This window comes from Lontra canadensis, unplaced genomic scaffold (assembly GCF_010015895.1).
Source record: "Lontra canadensis isolate GAN:19392208 unplaced genomic scaffold, GSC_riverotter_1.0 scaffold103, whole genome shotgun sequence".
In the NCBI taxonomy this organism is placed as follows: domain Eukaryota; kingdom Metazoa; phylum Chordata; class Mammalia; order Carnivora; family Mustelidae; genus Lontra; species Lontra canadensis.
This window is the reverse complement of record NW_022631097.1, coordinates 1883867-1905908: the sequence shown is the minus strand read 5'-3', so window position 1 is coordinate 1905908 and position 22042 is coordinate 1883867. Positions and strand designations below refer to the sequence as shown.

Below are 22042 nucleotides of genomic sequence, written 5' to 3'. Positions count from 1 at the left end.
TATATATATATATATATATATATATATATATATATATATATATATATTTATTTATTTATTTAAAGAGGGAGCATGAGTGGAGAGGCAGAGGGAGAGAGAATCTCAAGCAGACTCCATACTGAGCCCATCAGGGGGCTGGATTCCAGAACCCTGAGATCATGACCTGAACCGAAACCAGGAGTCAGAGGTTTAACTGACTGCACCACTCAGGCACCTTGGCATTTTTCATTTTAAGTGGCTGCTCAGCATCTCTTGAACCCTTTTCCTAAGCCTGGGGAATTTGCCAGGTTCAAATGCTATTTTTCCAGCTGCCCTTGGTGGCGTAGGCAGGAGGCCAAGATTGTCAATCAGGTACACCCCCATAGGCCTTGGAGGAGGAAGGGAGCAATGTGACGAAGCTATTGAATAATCTTTGCTGATTTTCAACACATCACTTGCCGTACACTTTGGGCATATTTTAAAAAGCAAATAAGATGCTGTTTTTATGCTCTTAGAAAAAAAAAGTTATCTAACTTTTGGCTTAAAAATATGTTTACTACTGTGTAGTAAAGAATTTGACCTCAAAGAGAGATTTGAGCTTTGCCAAGGCTCTTGGGAGGTAAGCTGTAAAAACGTAAACTGTCCCAGGTTGTGGGAAAGTGTTTGTTATTTATCAGGGCCATGAGGCCTTATCAACCCTATTTCCTGGTTGGGGCAGCTGGAAACTGACTTCATCCAGGTGGGCTATCATTCAGTCACTCCTACCAGCACAGTGAAACCTTAATAATAGCTGGACACTGAAACTCTGCAGAGCTTCCCTGGTTGGCAGGACTCCACGCATATGGTCCCATATCTGCGCCAGGAGGGTGATGCATCCTGAGGGCGATAGGAGCTTCCTGTTTGGAGCTCTTCTTGACGCTGCCCTATGCATCTCTTCCTTTGGCTGGCTCTGATTTGTATCTTTTCCCTGGAACTGTGAGTACAGTTGTTCTGAGTTCTGTGAATCCGTCTAACAAATTATTGGACATGAGAGTGGTTTTGGGAACCCCCCTGAACTTGGAATGGTCAGGAGTCTTGGGAAGACTTTGCTCTCTGGACCAGAGCTGTGCCTTAATCTCCCAGTCTGGCTAACTCCATTGGTACCACAAAAAGTGATTGGCCTGGCCATCAGTTCCTGCAAGACCCCTTCTTTTTCTCCCTCCCTGTGTTTTACTTCTTCCCCTTCTCCTTGTCATTCCTTTAAATTTCCATACCTCTTTCTATTCCCCTCCTTTATCTGTCCTTTACTTACCCTATCAATAACACCCGTGAGCCTTAGATCACCTGAACAGTGACATTCAAACTCGGAATGATCTCTGATTCAGGGGATCTACTGTGAAATGTCCACATATGGCTATTGGGGTGCCAAAAGAAAGCAAAATGTCTTTAGATATTTATGGTAAAAAATTTCATTCTGCTAGGAGTCTTAAAATGCAAGAATCTCATTTGTAAAAACTGTATATGGGTAAAGGAAAAGCCTGCATTTGTTGAGCTGTATTTCAATAGGCGACCTCTATAGATGTTTGATCTCAGAAATTTTAAATATGAGTTTCTCTTATAAAACCCACTTCCAGTTTGGACCATTGCTGTGAGATAAAACATTTCTAAATTTTTATTTGATGGAAGAGGGGAAAAATACCCCCACAATACCTTTGCTTATTTATTTGCAGATTATAGACGATTTGTGAAATGAGTGACTCTGATGATGAAGATATCCCCCAGCTGTCTTCCCACGCCTTAGCAGCCCTCCAGGAATTTTATGCTGAGCAGAAACAACAAAGTGACCCAGGCGGAGATGATAAATATAATATTGGAATAATAGAAGAGAACTGGGTAAGTAAATGCATTCCACATCCCTCCGGAAGTATGGGTGCGACACTGATTCCGTACTTGTCCACACCTGTCGGTCCTGCCCTGTGTTTGTCTGTATCCTACTTCATATCAGTGTCTGTCTCACCTGCCCCTCAGAAGCTGATAGCCTGTCTGGGGAGCTGAGACAGAGTGCAGTCCATGATCATCTAAGACAGCCTAAATGCAGATTTTCCTGGGTCTGACCATCAGGCTAGTTGGTGGTCAGACGGGGACAGAATGGCCATTTGTGACCAACACAAACTTGTGCTTCCTTCTTGTACATGGACGGTTTCTATTGGTTTTTGTGGAGCCCAGCATCCTCGTAAAAGGGGTAAAATATATCATTGCAGTAAATAGGGTAACTAAACTTAAGCATGCAATGAAATAAGATGAGAGAGAGTTCTATAGAAGATATTAATAATTTCTGGTGCATAGAATGTATTTTAATTATATTTTTATGGTCTAAATAAAAATAGGAATTAAAAGAAAAAAAAAAGTGAGTTGAGGGAAACCAACCTAGGATGGAGCCTGGCAATTTAAATTTTTGAGGGAGATAGTTGAGAAATAGATGAAGCTTGGATTTTCTCTTTGTGAGCACCCCTCAGTAATGGATTTGTGTGTGTCTCTCTCTATCTGTCACTTTGGAACTAGAAGGAAGGTTTTGTATGCCTTTTTTTTAAATAACCTTTTTATAGCCTATACATTTTGTGTCAAGTTTGGATCTCTTAAGTCGTATAAAATTCTATTTACCATCTGTTTGAAACTGACTGATAAAAATATTTCTACACTAAATTTTCTACCTACACAAAAGCCTCTTTCTCACAATTTCCCTTCTTTACGTGTCTTTGTCTTCTGGTTTGATGCTTCTGTAAATGTCAGAGACTTGAAGTACCTCATTCTTTTCTTTTCTCCCTGCTTAATGTTTGAAGCACTGTGTGTTTTTTTCTGATTTTAAAAGTAATCCATGGTTGTTATAGAAAATATATAAAAATATGAACACAAAAATAAATTATTTCTAATCCCACTACTTAGAATTAAGTATTTTTATAATTTTGACACTTTCTTTGGTTTGATTTGTTTACCAAATTGAGAAAATTTCTTAGGGACCAAAAAAAAAAAAAAAAGAGAATGATGCAAGTATTGGAAAGAAAACATTATAAAACTAGAGAATAAATCCAAGAGGCTCAATATTTAACTAATTGGAGTTAGAAATATTGAACTGAAAACAAAGGGGAGAGGAAATCTTCAAAGATTAATATTAGAAAATTTTCCAGAACTTCAGATCCTTACTAAGACACATGGTTACATGACTGAAAATTCTGTATGCAGGTGACAAGATCTTAGAACCTTCCAGAGGAAAAGCAGGCCACCTACAAAGACTCAGGATGAGTCACATTGTACTTTTTGATAGCTTTGTTAGAAACTAGAAAAAAGTGGAGCAATGTCTTCAGTATTTGGAGTAAAATTTTGTTCAGCCTAGAATTCTGTACTCAGCTGAGCTATCAAACATGAAGGTAAACTAAAAAACGTTTGAGAAATGGCAAGTCTCATGGCATTGACCACCCATGTACTGTTTCTCCAAGGCTGCCAGAGGATGCGGAAGAATTAGAGGTGAACTCAAAGAAACAAGCAAATGACACATGTATTAAGTCTAGGAAAAAGAAAAGGTAACGTACTAGAAGGAAATGGTAGCAAAATATGTTACTTGCCCCCACAGTAAACACTGACCATGATTTTAACCAAAACAGGTTATAATTATTTGGGGAGGTGAGGGGATAGGAGAGGGTGTGCATGACAGAGTGAAATTCTCATCTGCCATAATGTAAAGTGAATTAATCAAGAGATAGCATTTAGAGACACCTGGCTGGCTCAGTCAGAAAAGCATGGGACTCCTGATCTTGGGGTTGTGAGTTAGAGCCCCACACTGAGTGCAGAGATTACTTAAAAATAAATAAATAAATAAATAAATAAACTTTAAAAAATAAAAAAGGAGCATTTAAAGCATAATATTTGGAAATGTGGGAACAAATGACAGAAGAGCCAACACTTCAGAAGATGCTTTTTAGGAGTGGGGACAGGGACTGTTGTTTTTCTTTGTAAGTTTAGTAGTGCTTTTGACTTTTAAAGCTATCTTCATGCAGCACACTGAATAAGAAAAAGACTTTTATTTTTTAGAAGGGTATGAGGAGAGCCAAAACACACAGCTGAGCTCTGACAATGCTGGAGTAAGAGAGAAGGGCAGCTCGGTAGCCAACTGCCGGAATTAGTCACCCACCTCCCAGAGCAAGTTGAGCAGACCCCCCTGCATATCCTGTGTGTTAGGGGCTTTCGTCCAGCTTCTTAAGCAAAGAGAGGTGGAGCTTGGCATTTTCCTGCAGCTAAGAATGGTTAGACACAGACATAGTTCATATATATCCAAATGAATAAGTACATTCTGTCTTTGGAAACGTTTGTCCACCTTGGTATTTTCTAGGTCAACAGTCACACAATGTGCAAATATTAGCAGTTTGACTTCCTTTTTGACTGTTACTCATTTATTTTCTTATGAATATTATTTTCTTATGAATATAATGATACCCATTATATTCATTAGAATGTATATAATTATATATTCATATTATATATGTATTATATATACATCGCATATATAATATATATTATATTCATTAGAATAAAAATATATATATTTATTTTAATGAATATAATGCAATGGCTAGATCCTGCAGTAGAATGTTGAATAAGAATATTGAAAGCAGGAGCGCCTGGGTGGCTTAGTAGGTTAAGTGCCTTCCTTCAGCTCAGATCATGATCCCAGGGTCCTAGGATTGAGCCCCATGTTGGGATCCCTGCTCGGTGGAGAGTCTGCTTCTTGCTCTCTCTCTGCCCCTTCCATCATCTGTGCTCTCTCTTCTGCATGCATGATTTCTCAAATAAATAAATAAAATCTTAAAAAAAAAAAAAAGAATGTTGAAAGCAGACATTCTTGACTTCTTATCTTATGGGAAAAAAATAGATCTTTCATTTTTTAAGGCTTTTGGTTTTTTTCTTAGATGCCCTTTATCAGTTTAAAGAAGTTCCCTACTATTCCTAATTTTCTAAGAGTTTTTGTTTTTTTAAGATTTTACTTATTTGAGAGAGTGAGCAAGAGAGAGCACAAGCAGGGGGAGAGGCAGGCAAAGGGAGAAGCAGACTCCCTGCTGACCAGGAAGCCCAACACAGGACTTGATCCCAGTACCTGACCTGAGCCAAGTCAGACGCTTAACCGACTGAGCCACCCAGGTGCCCCATGAGGGTTTTTTTTTTTTTTTTTAAGTTTTTTTGTTTGTTTTTTGTTTTTTTGTTTTTTACAGAGATAAAAGTAGGCAGAGAGGCAGGCAGAGAGAGAGAGAGGGAAGCAGGCTTCCTGCCCAGCAGAGAGCCCGACATGGGGCTCCAGGACCCTGGAATCATGACCTGAGCTGAAGGCAGAAGCTTTAACCCACTGAGCCACCCAGGTGTCCCAAGGTTTTTTTGTTTTTGTTTTTTATCATGAAGCAGTGTTGAATTTTGCTAAATGCTTTTCTTTTTGGATTTGTTGAAATGGTCATATGTTTTGGAGACATTTTTTTTTTTTTTAAGATTTTATTTTTTTCACAGAGAGAGATCACAAGTAGACAGAGAGGCAGGCAGAGAGAGAGAGAGAGAGAGAAGCAGGCTCCCCGCTGAGCAGAGAGCCCGATGTGGGACTCGATCCCAGGACCCTGAGATCATGACCTGAGCCGAAGGCAGCGGCTCAACCCACTGAGCCACCCAGGCGCCCCTTGGAGACATTTTTAAAACTGGGTTTGAGAGCCATCAGCATATACTGGCAGCACACTCGTCTACTCCCACCACTTCCTCCCAGCCCTGCCATTCCAGGGGGAGACCTATTGGGGATATGGGCCTTTTCCCATTGCAGAGGAATCTACTTTTTCCATTAAAATTTTACCCCCTTCATGTATTAATTAAGTGGATAATTAAGGATCACTAGAAAGTTAAAGTCATCAATCAACATGAAGACAAAGAGCAGGGTGACACGCACGTTTCATCGGCCTGCTTCTCTTGCATGTGCAAGCAGTGTTGTTTCTGATGCACTACACAAATAGGTGAAGGTTAATTAGCAGTATAACTAAACTGTAACGCTGGCAGTCTCCTTCAGACAAATAAGTTTATTGAAAGTATTCAGATGAATTAGGTACGTTAGCAGGTCTTTCTCTACAAATATGTGGCCATTTAGGGCTTTTTGTCTTATAAAACTAGGATTGAAAGGGTTGTGCTTCTGAGGAATGGTATAATGTGATGGTAAAGCATAGCATTTGGGGTTGATAGCCCCAAATTGGAATTCCAGCTCCAGCAATGTAGTGTTAACAATCTGAGCTTCAGTTTCTTCTCTCTAAAAAATGGGCTTAATTTCTACTCTCATGCTTGTATAAGACTGCACCAAAGAATGCTGAATAGATGACAGCTGTTGTAAAAAAAGAAAGAAAGAAAGACAAAGAGCAAGATGACAAACAACTTACCCCTTGAGGAAAAAACAAGTAACTCAGGAACCATTCATAAGGTAAAAGCTGAGGCCAAGCGTGGGGGGAAAAGGATCACAGACTGGGTTATGCTGTCCTCACCCCTGTGGTGTTGGTTAACATATGCTGCTAATTGGTAATTGAATCTAGAAGCTTAATCAAACTCAAGTTTAGTTTTTGGGCAAGAGTCACACAAAGGTGGAAGTGTGTTCTACCATCAGCAGAAACACTGATTGGTTGTCTCCTTTTGTGATGTCAGCGGCCCCTGATGTTCAGGGGCTTAATTAGAGCCTTCTGTAAAATAATTTCAAAGAATAATTACTTTTTAAAAAGAAAAAGTGGGGCGCCTGGGTGGCTCAGTGGGTTGAGCCTCTGCCTTCCGTTCAGGTCATGATCCCAGGGTCCTGGAATCGAGCCCCACATCGGACTCTGCTCAGCAGGGGGCCTGCTTCCCTCTCTCTCTCTCTGCCTGCCTCTCTGCCTATTTGTGATCTCTGTCTGTCAAATAAATAAATAAAATCTTAAAAAGAAAAAAACCTGAAAAAAATGTGCACACTAATATGGTAGATATAAATTAAAGGACAGCATTTATGGTGGTTCTGAAATGACTTTGACTCATTGCTCTGTTCCAGCAGCTGAGCCAGTTTTGGTACAGTCAGGACACCGCTTTGCGACTTGCAACAGAAGCCGTTGCAGCTGCTGGAGAACATGGAAGGTAAGATCCAGAGTTGGTCTCTCTTTTGCCTTCTGATCTAAAGTAATGTTTGAAATGGCCTTCCTTGTTGAGCAATGGTTTGTAAGAAGTCTGAACCCTAATCTGCAAAAGCAGTAAGCCGTGGTTTGCAGAACATGACAAATTAAGAACTGCTCCAGGACTGAGTTTAGGGACACAGAAATCCACTCATAAGATATCCTACCTCTGTTCTTTATTTCAGTGTTCTCTAACCTGTTTCTTACATTTATACCCCTAAAGTTTGCTTTAAAAGAAAAAAAAAATCTTAATGTTTGACTTTTGAAGTTTTAAGAATACAGGTTTTCAGGGCGCCTGGCTGGTTCATTTGGTGGAACACGCAACTTTTTTTTTTTTTTACCATTTGTATTTTTTTTAAAAGATTTTGTTTATTTATTTGACAGAGAGAGATCACCAGGAGGCAGGCAGAGGTTGGGTTGGGGGGGGGAATGAAGGCTCCCTACTGAGCAGAGAGCCCGAAATAGGGCTTGATCCCAGGACCCCGGGATCATGACCAGAGCCAAAGGCAGAGGCTTTAACCCATTGAGCCACCCAGGCACCCTGTATTTTTTTTTGGCTTAGAATTGATACATTTATTTTTTATGTATTTTTAATTTTTTTAATTAACATATAATGTATTATTAGCCCCAGGGGTACAGGTATGTGAATCATCAGGCTTACACATTTCATAGCACTCACCATAGCGCATACCCTCCCCGATGTCCATAACCCCACCCCCATCTCCCTACCTCCCACCCCCAAGCAACCATCAGTTTGTTTCATGAGATTAAGAGTCTCTTATGGTTTGTCACCCTCCCGATCCCATTTTGTTTCATTTTTTTCCCTCTCTATCCCCCATGATCCCTTCCTGCCTCTGAAATTCCTCATATCAGAGAGATCATATGATAATTGTCTTTCTCTGATTGACTTATTTCACTCAGCATAATATCCTCTAGTTGCATCTACATCATTGCAAGTGGCAGGATTTCATTTTTTGATGGCTGCATAATATTCCACTGTGTATCTATACCACATCTTCTTTATCCATTCATCTGTTGATGGACATCTAAGTTCTTTCCATAGTTTGGCTATTATGGACATTGCTGCTATAAACATTCAGGTGCAGGTGCCCCTTTGGATCACTACATTTGTATCTTTAGGGTAAATAGCCAGTAGTGTGATTGCTGGGTCATAGGGAAGCTCTATTTTCAACTTTTTGAGGAACCTCCATGCTGTTTTCCAAAGTGGCCGCACCAGCTTGCTTTCCCACCAAAAGTGTAGTAAGGTTCCCCTTTCCCTGTATCCTCACCAACATCTGTCATTTCCTGAATTGTTAATTTTAGCCATTCTGACTGGTGTGAGGTGGTATCTCATTGTGGTTTTGATTTGTATTTCCCTGATGCCAAGTGATGTGGAGCACTTTTTCATGTGTCTGTTGGCCATCTGGATGTCTTCTTTGCAGAAATGTCTGTTTATGTCTTCTGCCCATTTCTTGATTGGATTCTCTGTTCTTTGGGTGTTGAGTTTGCTAAGTTCTTTATAGATTTTGGACACTAGCCCTTTATCTTGTTTGCAAATATCTTTTCCCATTCCATCGGTTGTCTTTTGGTTTTGTTAACTGTTTCCTTTGCTGTGCAAAAGCTTTTGATCTTGATGAAGTCCCAATAGTTCATTTTTGCCCTTGCTTCCCTTGCCTTTGGCGATGTTTCTAGGAACAAATTGCTGTGGCTGAGGTCGAAGAGGTTGCTGCCTGTGTTCTCCTCAAGGATTTTGATGGATTCCTGTCTCACACTGAGGTCTTTCATCCATTTTGAGTCTATTTTTGTGTGTGGTATAAGGAAATAGTCCAGTTTCATTCTTCTGCATGTGGCTGTCCAATTTTCCCAACACCATTTGTTGAAGAGGTTGTCTTTTTTCTGTTGGACATTCCTTCCTGCTTTGTTGAAGATTAGTTGACCATAGAGTTGAGGGTCCATTTCTGGGCTCTCTATTCCATTCCAAGATCTGTGTGTCTCTTTTGGTGCCAGTACCATGCTGTCTTGATGATCAAGCTTTGTAATAGAGCTTGAACTCTGGAATTGTGATGCTGCCAAATTTGGCTTTCTTTTTAAAAATTCCTCTGGCTATTCAGGGTCTTTTCTGGTTCCATATAAATTTTAGGATTATTTGTCCTATTTCTTTGAAAAAAATTGATGGTATTTTGATAGGGATTGCATTAAATGTGTAGATTGCTTTAGATAGCATAGACGTTTTCACAATATTTGTTCTTCTAATCCATGAGCGTGGAACGTTTTTCCTTTTCTTTGTGTCTTCCTCACTTTCATGAGTACTTTGTAGTTTCCTGAGTACAGATTCTTTGCCTCTTTGGTTAGGTTTATTCCTAGGTATCTTATGGTTTTGGGTGCAGTTGTAAATGGGATCTACTCCTTAATTTCTCTCTCTTCTGTCTTGTTGTTGGTGTATAGAAATGCAACTGATTTCTGTGCATTGATTTTATATCCTGACACTTGAATGAATTTCTGTATGAGGTCTAGCAGTTTTGGAGTGGAGTCTTTTGGGTTTTCCACAAAAGTATCATCTGCAAAGAGTGAGAGTTTGACTTCTTATTTGCCATTTCAGATGATACCTTTTATTTCTTGTTGTTGTCTGATTGCTGAGTCTAGGACTTCTAGTAACATGTAAAATAGCAGTGGTGATAGTGGACATCCCTGCCAGAGCATACAACTCTTGATCTCAGGGTTGTAAGTTCAAGCCCCATGCTGGGTGTAGAGATTACTTTTAAAAAATTTAAAAAGAAAAATAATACACGTTTTCTGTTTTGTTATTTCAGTTTTTATTTTCATCAGAATTTTGTATGTATATAATTTAAAGCCAAATGGTGCTGCAAGGCTTGTTAAAAAAAAAAAAAAAATCAATTGCTTACTGCCCTCTTGTATGCTTCCCTTCCCTCTGCTCCCTTTCAGTGGATGCATTAGATATTTATAGCCATATTTCTCAATACATGTTCATATTGGCACTTCTTCATCTGTCACTTGTAGACATTATTTCTTCACTTCTCACTATGGAGTGTGACGATTTAGCTCTCTCTCATACTACACACACATATGCATGCTTTCTGTCTACATTCCTGATAGATTTATGTCTTAATTTTGGTGAGAACAGGGTTTATATTATGCCACCACAAATGTCCCTTAAAGCTGAGCCTTATACTCTTCCTTTTCTAGTATGATTTTTCATTTTCCTGAACACAGTAATTCTTACATTTTATGTGTATCTGTATTCATATCATGAATTAATGCTCAGGCTCTCCTCCAGTTATGTGAACCTCCTATCCATTAATGCAGACATGTTTCAACTCCATGAAAAAAGTCACTTCTGGGGCTTTACAAGCTGCTCTTACCTGGACTAGTTGATTTCTAGCTTTGCTGTCGGTCTTACCTTGGTATCTCCTTTCACCAGAGCCCTTTTACTTCTCTTTTCCTCTGGATTCCTGTTTCCTGTACTCCAGTTCTTAGTGTACAGCCTTATCTTGGTTGGTACATCCTTCGATAGCTTCCGCCGAAAAGGTACACTGGAAGAAAATGTTTAAACCTTTCATATATGTAAGCACTTTTATTCTGTCTTTCCTCTTGACTGTGTTCGTGTTGTTGGGTGTCTCTTCTAGGTTTTGAGGGCATTGGCTCACTGCATCTGGGTTTCTGTAGGTGCTGTGAGAAACCCAGTGCCATTCTGATTTCTTGTAGGAAACCTGTGTTTTCCTGTCCCTGTCCACGGCAAGCTTCAGGTTTTCTCTTATTCCCGTCCTTGGTGCCTTGCTGTGGCGCTTTCACCTTCTGTACTTTTTATTTTCTTCTTTTCTTTTTTCTCTTTTCTTAACTCGGGCCCTTCAGTTTGGGGAAAGGTTTCTGCCACAGTTTTGGAGGCGTGGGTTGGGGAAGAGAATCCTGGGAATGAGTTTCTTCTTTATTAAGTAGACTTTCAGTGAATCTTCCTGTTTTTAGCCCTGCCTTCTCCCCCAGGTCTTCCCTGAGCCTTTGGGGGTGCTCTGAGGTAAGCCAGGATGCTTCTCAGCTTACCTCGCTGCCAGTTTAGGACTTGGCTTGTTGGGTCTGCTGAGCCAGATTCCACCTATCCATTTGCTTTTATGCTTCTTAAGGGGTTTTTGGTTGGTTGGTTGGTTGGTTGGTTTTTGTAGTTTTGGGTCTTCTCTAGAGTTCTCTTTGCTCTTGGCAGTTTATGCTTAAGCAACAGGATGAACTTAAACTTACGTTTTATTTTGTAGGCTTTAATGAGGGAGTAAATGTAAATGAGTGTGTTATATCTGCCATCTTTAACTGGAAGTCCTAAGTTTTTCATTTTGCTGCTCTTTTTCTTTTAAATTATATGTAGATGCTTATCAGGTTTTTCTTAATGACAGTGTTTTTACACATGTTTTCTTTTTCTCCATTAATGTATGGGCGTTGGAGGAAGTTTTTTATTTTCTCTGAAAGGCATATTCAGTATTTTTAGGAATTGCGTCATAATATTCCAAATTAATAATAATGGTAGCATTTATTGAGCCCCTACTGTGTGCCCTGTCCACTGTGTACATACTTTACAGGGGGTCATCCCTTTTGATGATCCATTATACTCTGCATTGTAAAGAGAGACTCTGAGGCTCCCCAGATGGTGTCTCCTGCAGAAGATCACCCACCAGCAAGTGGCAGAGCTGGGTCTGCTGCAGGATAAATGACATTGTCTCCCCCAAGTTTATCACCATTCCACTCTCAGTCCCTCTTGCGCCTCAGACCACTTTCCTTTAGCCCTAAGTACAGCTCTGAAATTTCATGGTGGAGATCTGCTGGTGACAAACTCTCAGATTTCGTTTGTCTGAAATTATCTGTCTCTCACCCTCTTCCTCAGAAGATACTTACATTTTGTGTTTAAGCCAGGGCCACTGCTTGGTATCTTTGAGCACAATGAGGACATCATTCCATCCTCTGCCTCTCTCTGGCCCCCAGAGCTCTGGCAGCAGCCTGAGCTGGGGGTTCTGATGGCCCTTGTCTGTTTGGGCTGGGACATGCGTGTTTCTCACAGAAGTATATGTGACATCAACAGGGTGTATCACACACTTCAAGTGCGCTGGGGCTGAGAAGCCCTTTTAGGGAACCAATTGGTACATGGAACACAGGTCTCTGTTCAGAAATGCATTTCATGGGGCGCCTGGGTGGCTCAGTGGGTTAAGCCTCTGCCTTCAGCTCAGGTCATGATCCCAGCATCCTGCTCAGCAGGGAGCCTGCTTCCTCCTTCTCTCTCTGCCTGCCTCTCTGCCTACTTGTGATCTCTGTCAAATAAATAAATAAAATCTTTAAAAAAAAATGAGTTCTTTCTTAAAAAGAAAGAAATGCATTTCATGAGGCACCTGAGTGGCTCAGTCAGTTAAGCATCTCTCTTCAGCTCAGATCATGATCCTGGAGCCCCACATTGGGATCCCAGCTCAGCGGGGAGTCTGCTTCTCCCTCTGCCCCTCACCCACTTGTGCTCGCTCTCTCTCTGAGTCTCTCTCACAAATAAAAAAATAAAATGTTTTTTTAAAAATGCATTTCACAGTTTTAAAGCTGTGTCTAATTTTTAAAAGGAGTACTTTTTTGAATGATAACATAAATGATGAAAATCTAAAAGTTACAAAGAGGATTGAGGAAAAAGTCAACCTCCAGTGCCCTGGTTCCCCTCCATGTGGGGAGGTGGGGAGACCACCTCCAGTGGTCTCTGGCTCTATGCATCTCCCAGAGACCACCAGAGCATCTATAAGCATATGTTCTTATACCCATGGAAGCTACAACAACTTCTTGCTAGACATCTCTCCAAAAGCAAGGGAAACAAAAGCAAACATGAACTACTGAGATTTCATCAAGATAAAAGGCTTTTGCACAGCAAAGGAAATAGTCAACAAAACTAAAAGGCAATCTATGGAATGGGAGAAGATATTTGCAAATGACATAACAGATAAAGGGCTAGTATCCAAAATCTATAAGGAACCTATCAAACTCAGCACCCAAAAAACAAAAATCCAGTCAAGAAATGGGCAGAAGACGTGAACAGACATTTCTCCAAGAAAGACATCCAAATGGCCAACATACACATAAAAAAATACTCAACATCACTCGGCATCAAGGAAACAGATACTGGGAAGGATGTGGAGACTGTTGGTGAGAATGCAAACTGGTGCAGTCACACTGGAAAACAGTATGAGGGTTCCTCAAAAAGTTGAAAATAGAGCTACCCTATGACCCAGCAATTGCACTGGTAGGTATTTACCCAAAGGATACAGTGATCCAAAGGGGCACCTGCACCCCAGTGTTTACAGAGCAGTGTCCACAATAGCCAAACTATGGAAAGAAGCCAGATGCCCATTAACAGGTGACATTCAAAAGAATGAAATCTTGCCATTTGCAATGATGTGGATGGAATTAGAGAGTAGAATACTAAGCAAAATAAGTCAGAGAAATACAAATACCATGTGATTTCACTCATATGTGGAATTTAAAAAACAACAGCTGAACATAGGGGAAGGGTGGGAAAAATAAAATAAGATGAAAATTGAGAGGGAGACAAACCGTGAGACACTGCACTCCAGGAAACAAACTGAGCATTGCTGGAGGGAAAGTGGGTGGAGGGATGGGGTAACTGGGTGATGGGCATTAAGGAGGCATGTGATGTAATGAGCACTTGGTGTTCAGTGAAACTGATGAATCACTAAATTCTGCCTTTGAAACTAATAATAATAAAAGCGTGGTTTACACTTACTCCTTGAGTATCTTGCAGGGTAATGATATGTACTATTCCATTTTATTAGATGTACCACAGTCAACTCAGTAATTCAATATTTAGGTTACTTTTAACTTTTTGAGTAGTTGGTTTTAAAGTTAAATGTTGGAGCACTACCCATTTGTAAACTAGGGACTGCTTATAATGAAACAAACTCTTTGATTTCCTTATATAAAAAAGCAGAAATTCAAAGTAGCTTTTTGGCACTGATGTTGAATTTTACGATACCTTTGTGGAAAACAAGTTATTGAGGCAACCGTTTGGGGTTTTTCTCTCTAGATTATGAATATTACAAATTAGCTTCAAAATATTTAATTTTAGACTTAAAGTATTGGAAATAAATATTAAAACAAGGACCAACGTGAAAATAACAAGCAAATTTAAGCCTTGGGCTATCTAACTTTCTTCCTAATGTGTTCCTAATGTTTTACATTTTTTACTATAAAAAAGCATAGTTATTCTTTCACATACCTTAAAATTATGAGTTGCAGAATTTTTAAACACCAGATTCCTTAAAAGTGAGGTAGTATAGTTTTCTCTTGAAATTTACTGCCTTTACATTAGTTTGCAGTCTGATTAAAATCTGAATGCAAGAACCTGTATTCTCTTAGAGAAGTAGTTGTTACTTAACACCGTAAGCTATCCATTAAAGATCTTTCAGGAGTTTTTTCCTTTTCTTTTCTAGAATAGCCTGTGTGAGCGCCCCCAGTGTTTACCAGAAACTGAGAGCCCTACACAGAGAAGACATTTCTGTATACATCTTTGAATATGACAAAAGATTTGCCATATATGGAGAGGAGTATATCTTCTATGATTACAATAATCCATTGGATTTACCTGAAAAAATTGCCACACACAGTTTTGACATCGTAATAGCGGATCCCCCCTACCTTTCCAAGGAGTGTCTCAGAAAAATGTCGGAAACCATCAAGTATCTGACTCAGGGCAAGATTCTGCTGTGCACAGGTAGGTGCGTCTCAGGAACAACGACCAGATATTCCAGCCTTAGGTTTCAGGAGCTGGAAGAAATCTCAGAACTCAAAGCCTGAATCCATCTACTGTGTGACCCTACACAAGTTGCATAACCTCTCTGTGCCCGGGTTTCCTTATCTGTAAACTGGGACTGGTAATACATCCTGCCTTTCAGCATTGCTGGAATTAAGTGATATGATACACGTGAGATGGGGTCTGGCACTTGGTGAGTGGACTATGGTTTTTTACTCCTTCTCATCAGGAATAGTAGCAGTATTTGATCCAGCCTCTCCACTTGCTGAAAGAGAAACATGGAATCGATAACATTAAAATGAATTGCATAGGGTTACAGAACTAGGTATCGGATTAGATTTATTTAATCAGCAGAAGATTTTCTTACTGGTGAGAGTCATGCATGTACTTTCTAAGGTGGATATACAGAGGGTTGGTGGAGAACTAGCATGTTAACTCCTGGTCAGTTACATTGGGGGGCTCTTGTGCAGATCCCGGGGTGCCCTTGGGCTGCTGATGCCCCTCAGGCTGGGCAGGGAGCTGGAGCTGCAGGGAGTCTGTTTTCCCTTGTGTTGGAGAATTGTCAAGAAGGTGACTTTTTCTCCCAGGTCATGTTTACTTAAGGCTTATTAATTCAGTAGTTGTTTGCTAGCCATCTGTGTTGGCTGACAGGCTGGCACTCTGACCTCACGGACCGTACCTTTTAGTTTTAGGGGATAGGTTAAAAACTAGCAAAAGAGGGGCGCCTGGGTGGCTCAGTGGGTTAAGCCTCTGCCTTCGGCTCAGGTCGTGATCCCAGGGTCCTGGGATCGAGCCCAGCATCGGGCTCTCTGCTCCTCAGGAGCCTGCCTCCATCTCTCTCTCTGCTTGCCTCTCTGCCTACTTGTGATCTCTGTCTGTCAAATAAATAAATAAAATCTTAAAAAAAAAAAAAAACAACTAGCAAAACAGAAGAAATGAATGACCAATTCTGTAAGTGTAGTGAAAGAATGAAAGAATCAGAGAAGGGTGGGGTGGGCACTGAGATTGACCAGTGCTCTTAAGATGGGGCTGGGAGAGAGCTCCTGGAGGAGCAACATTCCAGTGGAGACCTCAAGGGGCACCCCCCGTGAGGTGGTAGGGGGTTGGGAAGAGATTATAATTCCCGGAACCAGTGTCAGAGCCCCCTGGAGTTTTCCTCCTCCCCCTGGTTCTTGGAAGGATGTGAGGAGCACAACCTGGCACTGCGCAAGTGCAGGGAGCATCGCTGGAGCGGGGGGAGGGGCAAGAGGAGCCCTACAAGTGATGGACCCTGTTGGGGCTATCCTTTAAAGGCGGCAGCCCCCAACGGACAGGACCCAGTTGGCCTAAAGGAATGTGCTTTCACTTTGTGCTGAAACGGATTGAAGGCCCCCCCAGAAGTAGAAGCAGGCCCCCCATTGAGGGTATGTCCAATAGAGAAAAGACGTGGTGGGGACAAGGTATGACAGTAGAAAGGAGGGCAGGGAATGGAGTAAAGATACACTTTGAGATCAAAGTGGAAGAGCTCACTGTGCTTGAGATGTGGGAAGGGAAGAATCTAGGATGAGTCCTGGGTCTCGGGCCTGGGCTGCCTGGAGAAGTAATTCCTGCAATGGGGTATTCTGGGAGAGGTGCTCCGAGGTCCCCGGGGCATGTCCCCAGTGGTGGCCATGTGCCAGGCAGCAGGTGAGACACCGGAGCACTCAGCCAGAAGCTGGTTTGAATGTATTCCCGTGAGTTTGCAAGGTCTGGTATTACTGAGAAGGGGGGTTCTTGACTCAAAGTTGGAAAACACTAGTTCTTAGTAATTATTTTTACTTGTGTTACTTTGTGAAATATAACTTTATTTCTAAAATTTTCTAAGTGTCTCAGTTTTGCAGAAATATGAAAAACATTTATTAAATGAAAAAGGGAAAAAGTAGGTAATTTGCAAATGTGTTGAAGTAAAAAGGGATATATCCAGAATTGACCTTTCCCTGTATTTGCTGAGCGATATTGTCAACTTCACATATTCTAGTCAAGAATCCCTTCACTGCTGGCGATGGCATTGTGGTTGGCATTTCAGACTTTGGGTTCACTGGGTTTTTTCCCTTCAGGTGCGGTCATGGAAGAAGAAGCAGCAAAACTTCTTGGCGTGAAGATGTGCAAGTTTATTCCAAAACACACCCGGACCTTAGGAAATGAGTTTCGCTGTTATGTGAATTACGATTCTGGGCTAGACCATGAAATCTAAATGCAGGTAGTAATATAATATGGTAAAGGATCCTGTACGACATTTCTCTTATTATTTCCTTGGTAGATTGAAGTTATAATCTCCGCCCCTCCCCTGCGAAGCGGGGCTATCCCTGGCCTAATTTTCAAAATAAAGAATACAACTTCTCACTATGACTTCCTGACTGCAGGTGCCTCTAGAGCTCGGGATGCTTTTGCCAACTTGAATCCACTGAATTAGAGTGGGAGAAATCTTAGAACCTATCTAAAGTCTGTTCTCCTCTCCTATGAATACGTAAAAAACTGAGGTACAAACAGCTTAGTGGCTTGGCCAAGACCTGAATTAGGACCTAGGCCTCTGCCTCAGGCCATCTGCCCCCTTCAGATGGGCCCATTCTGACTCCACCCAACGGCCTGCCAGTTCTTCACAGGACTTGTGAAGGGGCCCATCATCTGCTCCAGCCTCTCAAGGAGGCACAACTTGTCTCCATGAGAGAAGTTGGTAATCCTTAGAACTAGTATCTGAAAGCCTCCTGGCTGTTTCCTCCTCATCAAGGCCCAGGTGCCTTCTGCATGCATAGCACCTGCACCCTCAGCAAAGCTACAGCAAATGCTCCAAGCCCCTGAGAAACAGAAACTGCCATCTACGAACCAGACGCTACAGCAGAAGGAGGTGAGAAGCATGCTAGACTGTTAGATTTCAGAAATGAGACATCATTCATCCCCACCACATAACAGTAATTACTGATACCTGCAACTTGGATTTCAAGACCTTGTCCTGAGTGACAGAAGCCAGTCCCCAAAGTTTCCATACTTTGTTTCCATCTATGTAACATTCTTGAATGGCGAGCAGATTGGTGGTTGGCAGAGGTTAAGAGGCGGTCCCAGGAGGAGGATGGGTGGGCCCAGAAAAGGGAGAGCTTAGGGAAGCTGGAACATGTCTGCATCTTGTTTGTGCAAGGCTTACACACAGCCCCACAGATGGCATTACACGGCACAGGCACTTGCACACACGTGTGAACTCTGAGTGAGGTCTTTGGGCGGTTTGCGGTGTCCAGCTCCTGGTAGTCTGTGCTTGGTTAAGATGTTCTCATTGGGGGTGCCTGGGTGGCTCAGTGGATTAAGCTGCTGCCTTCGCCTCAGGTCATGATCTCAGTGTCCTGGGATCGAGCCCCGCATCGGGCTCTTTGCTCAGCAGGGAGCCTGCTTCTCTCTCTCTGCCTCTCTGCCTACTTGTGATCGCTCTGTCAAATAAATAAAATCTTCAAAAAAAAAAAAAAAAGATGTTCTCATTGTGGGCAAGTGGGTAAAAGACACAACGAGACCTCTCTGTAGTGCTCTTGCAATTTCCTGTGAGTCTAGAATCATTTCAAAATAAAAACATAAAAAGGTGGCGGGGGGGGGGGGGATAACACTTCCCTACCTCGGATGACTTGCTTTGCTAACAAAACATGAAAGGAAGTGCCAAGCAGAGCTTTTATTTTCTGACATGACTGCCAATGATTTTCCACACACAAGCTCTCTGGCTGTCCAGGTGCTTGAGTGAACGGTGGGCCTGCAGTGGCTGTGGGGAGGGAGCAGGAAGTCTGCTCTTGAAAATCAGAGACCGTGGGATGGTTACTGCAGTGAAAACCCAGCCTGTCCTGGAGAGTCTGGTACCCCGGCACCTGTGCTCAGGATATGGAGGTAGGGGGAGCCTGCTTCCCGTCTGTTCTTTCTTAGCCCTCGATGGTCCTACTTTGGGATAATTTTCAATTTACTTTAAAAATCACTTGGTATTTTTATGAGACATTTATATTTTATCAATATATCAGCACCTGGCACATGTGAATTATTCAATAAATGTTCTTTAAAAAATACCCCCTTCCTTATTATTTCTTCATGAAGTCAGTTCACTAAAAATTACTTAGGCCAGTAACAAATTTTAGTAACATGTATGGTAATGTCATGTGTAACTTAGGAACTGTGGGCAAGTAGCAGCCTAGAAACACAGAATTGTAGTTATCCTAGAAGTCTAGTGTTTAGATGAGGAGAAACCTTATTTCTTCATGGAGGGTGGGGGAGGGAAGGCCCAAGCTCAACTCATTAAATGTTTGTATAATAATAAGCAGCCAACATGTGTTTTATTACTTTGGACCCCTTGTGATTTTAGCAAACCTGTGTTCACATGTGATCCACTTCTGGGTCTCATAAAAGGTCTGCCACTCTGCCTCTGCAATCTTGAGGAACAGGAGTCAGGGCTGCAGGGCTACCCAGCCGGCCCAGGGAAGGCAGGTGTGTGCTGCATGGAGCGCTTGACGTGAACTCCCTGACTTCTTAGGAGGCAGCCTCACCTCTTCCACTCGACCAAACCACTTCAAAAACTCAAAAGAATATTCTAAGAGACACCTTTTTAAAGTCCTTGCTAATGAAGAGATTTCCACTGAGACACAAAATAACCACAGCATGAGTGGAAAGAGAAGGGATAATAATTTCCACGTTGCTGAAAATTCAGAAGTCCATACAATGACTTAGTGGGGTTGTTTGGGGGGTCATGGGGAGCCCTGACAGCTGAACACATGAAATCCCAGAGTCAGTTGGAAATCCCATTTTCCATGGGAACATCATGCTCTTCCATTCCTCTCTCAAATCAGAGCAGATTAAGCAATGACCCCTTTTTCCCTTTGCCTTGCTAAGAGACCTACAGCAAACAAGAAGTTTGGGTAACTGGACCCTGAATGTGGAACTCTTGGCATTTGTGATGTGTTTTGGTTGATATTCCCAAATGATTGTTTTTATCAAACAAACATACAGTAGACATATTGTCAGTTGGCTGGAGAAAAATCTTCAGTAACCAGCAAGGTATGCCCATTCCCAGGGCCGCCTCAGAGCCCTCCAGACAGAATTACTTGAAGGAAATGTTGGCAGCATGGCACTTCTTGGAGAGGAGGGAAGAAGCCATGAAGGTCCCACTAGCAAAGTGTGCCGCTCCATGAAGCCTGGGACTGAAATGGTCTGCTCAGTGTGGCGCGACTCCATTCACTGTGGGCGCTGGGGAGTAGGGTGACTAAGACCCGCATGGGAGGGGCTGATCCTCACCTTGGGGGGTGTAGGTGGGCAGAATTGCTGTAGCCGGCACATTTCCCCAAATGTTTGATAAAACATAATAACTACCTCTCTCAGCTCTAAAACACCCCTTTCGTTTAACAAGGGAACAAAATTCTGTCCCAATAAACTCTTATTATTCCCTAAAACTGTATCTCCCCAGACTATATCACCACCCTCTGCCTCCAACAAATACTTGTTTAAGTTTTTATTTTAATTCCCGTTAACATTCACTCCAACATATTCTATCTGGTTGCTGCTCCCTAGTGATCGATTTTTTTAAACTTTTATACAAAAAGTCATTATGATGATCAAAGCAATAAACATGAAGAAAGAATAGCTTGATATTTATTTTCAATGTAGCTTATAAATCACTGAGGCCAATATGTTCTCCTACCTCCTATGTGCCAGGCACAGCACATGTATAAGTGAGGAAAATGCGGCTCCGATTCACTGGGCAGCACTTGTGAGGAGCGGCCTGCCAGTGCCTGACTGCTCACCAGCCAGTGCAGGGGCTGCTTTTGGCTGAGGATGGAGACTGTGCCTGCTTCACATGTGATTCCCAGGGGCTTGGTGCCTGGAACAGGGCAAGTGCTCGATACATATTAAGTGCATGAATATTCCATTCAGAGAAAAAACACAAAGAAAGGCTGCCTGTCTGGTTCTGTAGAATGGAAAGCTAAATTTCTTCCGCAGGGAATGTGCTAGCCTTTCACAATCTAATTCATTAAATAATAAAACAGTGGTAGTTTCCCCAAATATCTACTCTCCTTAAGTTTAGTCTTCTGTGATGTTTGCACTATTAGTATTTGAGGAGTAGCTGGAAAATATTACCCAACAGTGGCGATGACTGGAACAATCACCCAAGCCACTGGTTTAACAGCAGTTTTTCTTTTTAATTTATGGATTTGATGTTATTTTTGAGCTAGCAATGAAAGATTGCTCTGGACAGGAATGTATTCCAGATCTACCGCTAAGGATATCTTTTTTCCCCCACCCACACCACTCCCCCAGAGGTTGAATGCAGAAGTAAAATTTCTCAGATAGTACAGAACTATATATTTACATAACTAGCACTTTCAATTCTGAATTTCTGAATTTTTGGAAAATTCTGGATTTGGCTCAATAATGTATTTTTCACGTACAAACTTCCGTCAGTATAAGTTGAAAGTTTTCTCAGTGAACCCTCCATCTAGATCAAAATAAGGTTGATACTTTGTAACTAGGGAGCTAAAGCCCTGTTATTGAGAGCTGAAGTTTAAAAGTGAAATACATATAAATAGGGTAGCCTCGGTGGTTCAGTCAGCTAGGCATCTGCCTTTGGCTGGGGTCATAATCCTGGGGTCCTGGGATCGAGTCCTGCATTGGACTCCTTGTTCTGCAGGGAGCCTGCTTCTCCCTCTGCCTGCTGGTCCCCCTGCTTATGCACATGCTGACAAATTTTTAAAAATCTTTTTTTTTTTTTAAGATTTATTTATTTGTCAGTAAGAGACAGATTGAGAGAGACCACAAGCAGCGGGGAGCAGCAGAGAGAGAAGGAGAAGCAGGCTCTCCACTGAGCAGGGAGACTGATGCGGGGCTTGATCCCAGGACCCTGGGATCATGACCTGAGCCAAAGGCAGACACTTAATGACTGAGTCACACAGGCACCCCTCAATTTTAAAAAAATCTTTAAAAAAATACCAAAACATATAAAAAAGGGACACTTCTTGGGTTGGTTGGGGTGTCACACAAAAGAAGAGACACTGACTTACAGGAGTAGTTGATCTTTCAAAGACCAAATCAGATCTTAATTTAAACTTCAACCATAAAATTAAGA

The 22042-nt window shown here is 41.7% G+C and overlaps 1 protein-coding gene and 1 non-coding gene across 5 annotated transcripts in view; both read left to right on the top strand.

Moving 5' to 3' along the window:
• EEF1AKMT1 (EEF1A lysine methyltransferase 1) overlaps positions 1–17442 on the top strand; it is a 27304-nt gene extending 9862 nt beyond the window's left edge. For 2 of the 4 annotated variants that reach the window (XM_032838187.1, XM_032838188.1), the window contains exons 2-5: positions 1689–1851; positions 7040–7122; positions 14630–14910; positions 17025–17198. In XM_032838187.1, coding sequence (XP_032694078.1) covers positions 1708–1851; positions 7040–7122; positions 14630–14910; positions 17025–17161 — 645 coding nt within the window. In that variant the 5' untranslated portion in view covers positions 1689–1707 and the 3' untranslated portion in view covers positions 17162–17198. Of the gene's footprint in view, positions 1–1688; positions 1852–7039; positions 7123–14629; positions 14911–17024; positions 17199–17330 lie in introns of those variants that run through there. The other 2 variants (XM_032838190.1, XM_032838191.1) reach the window with 2 other exon arrangements.
• LOC116855512 lies at positions 5924–6052 on the top strand. The gene has a single exon (XR_004380369.1). It is a non-coding gene; the product is annotated as a small nucleolar RNA SNORA19 (small nucleolar RNA).
• Positions 17443–22042: the final 4600 nt, after the last annotated feature.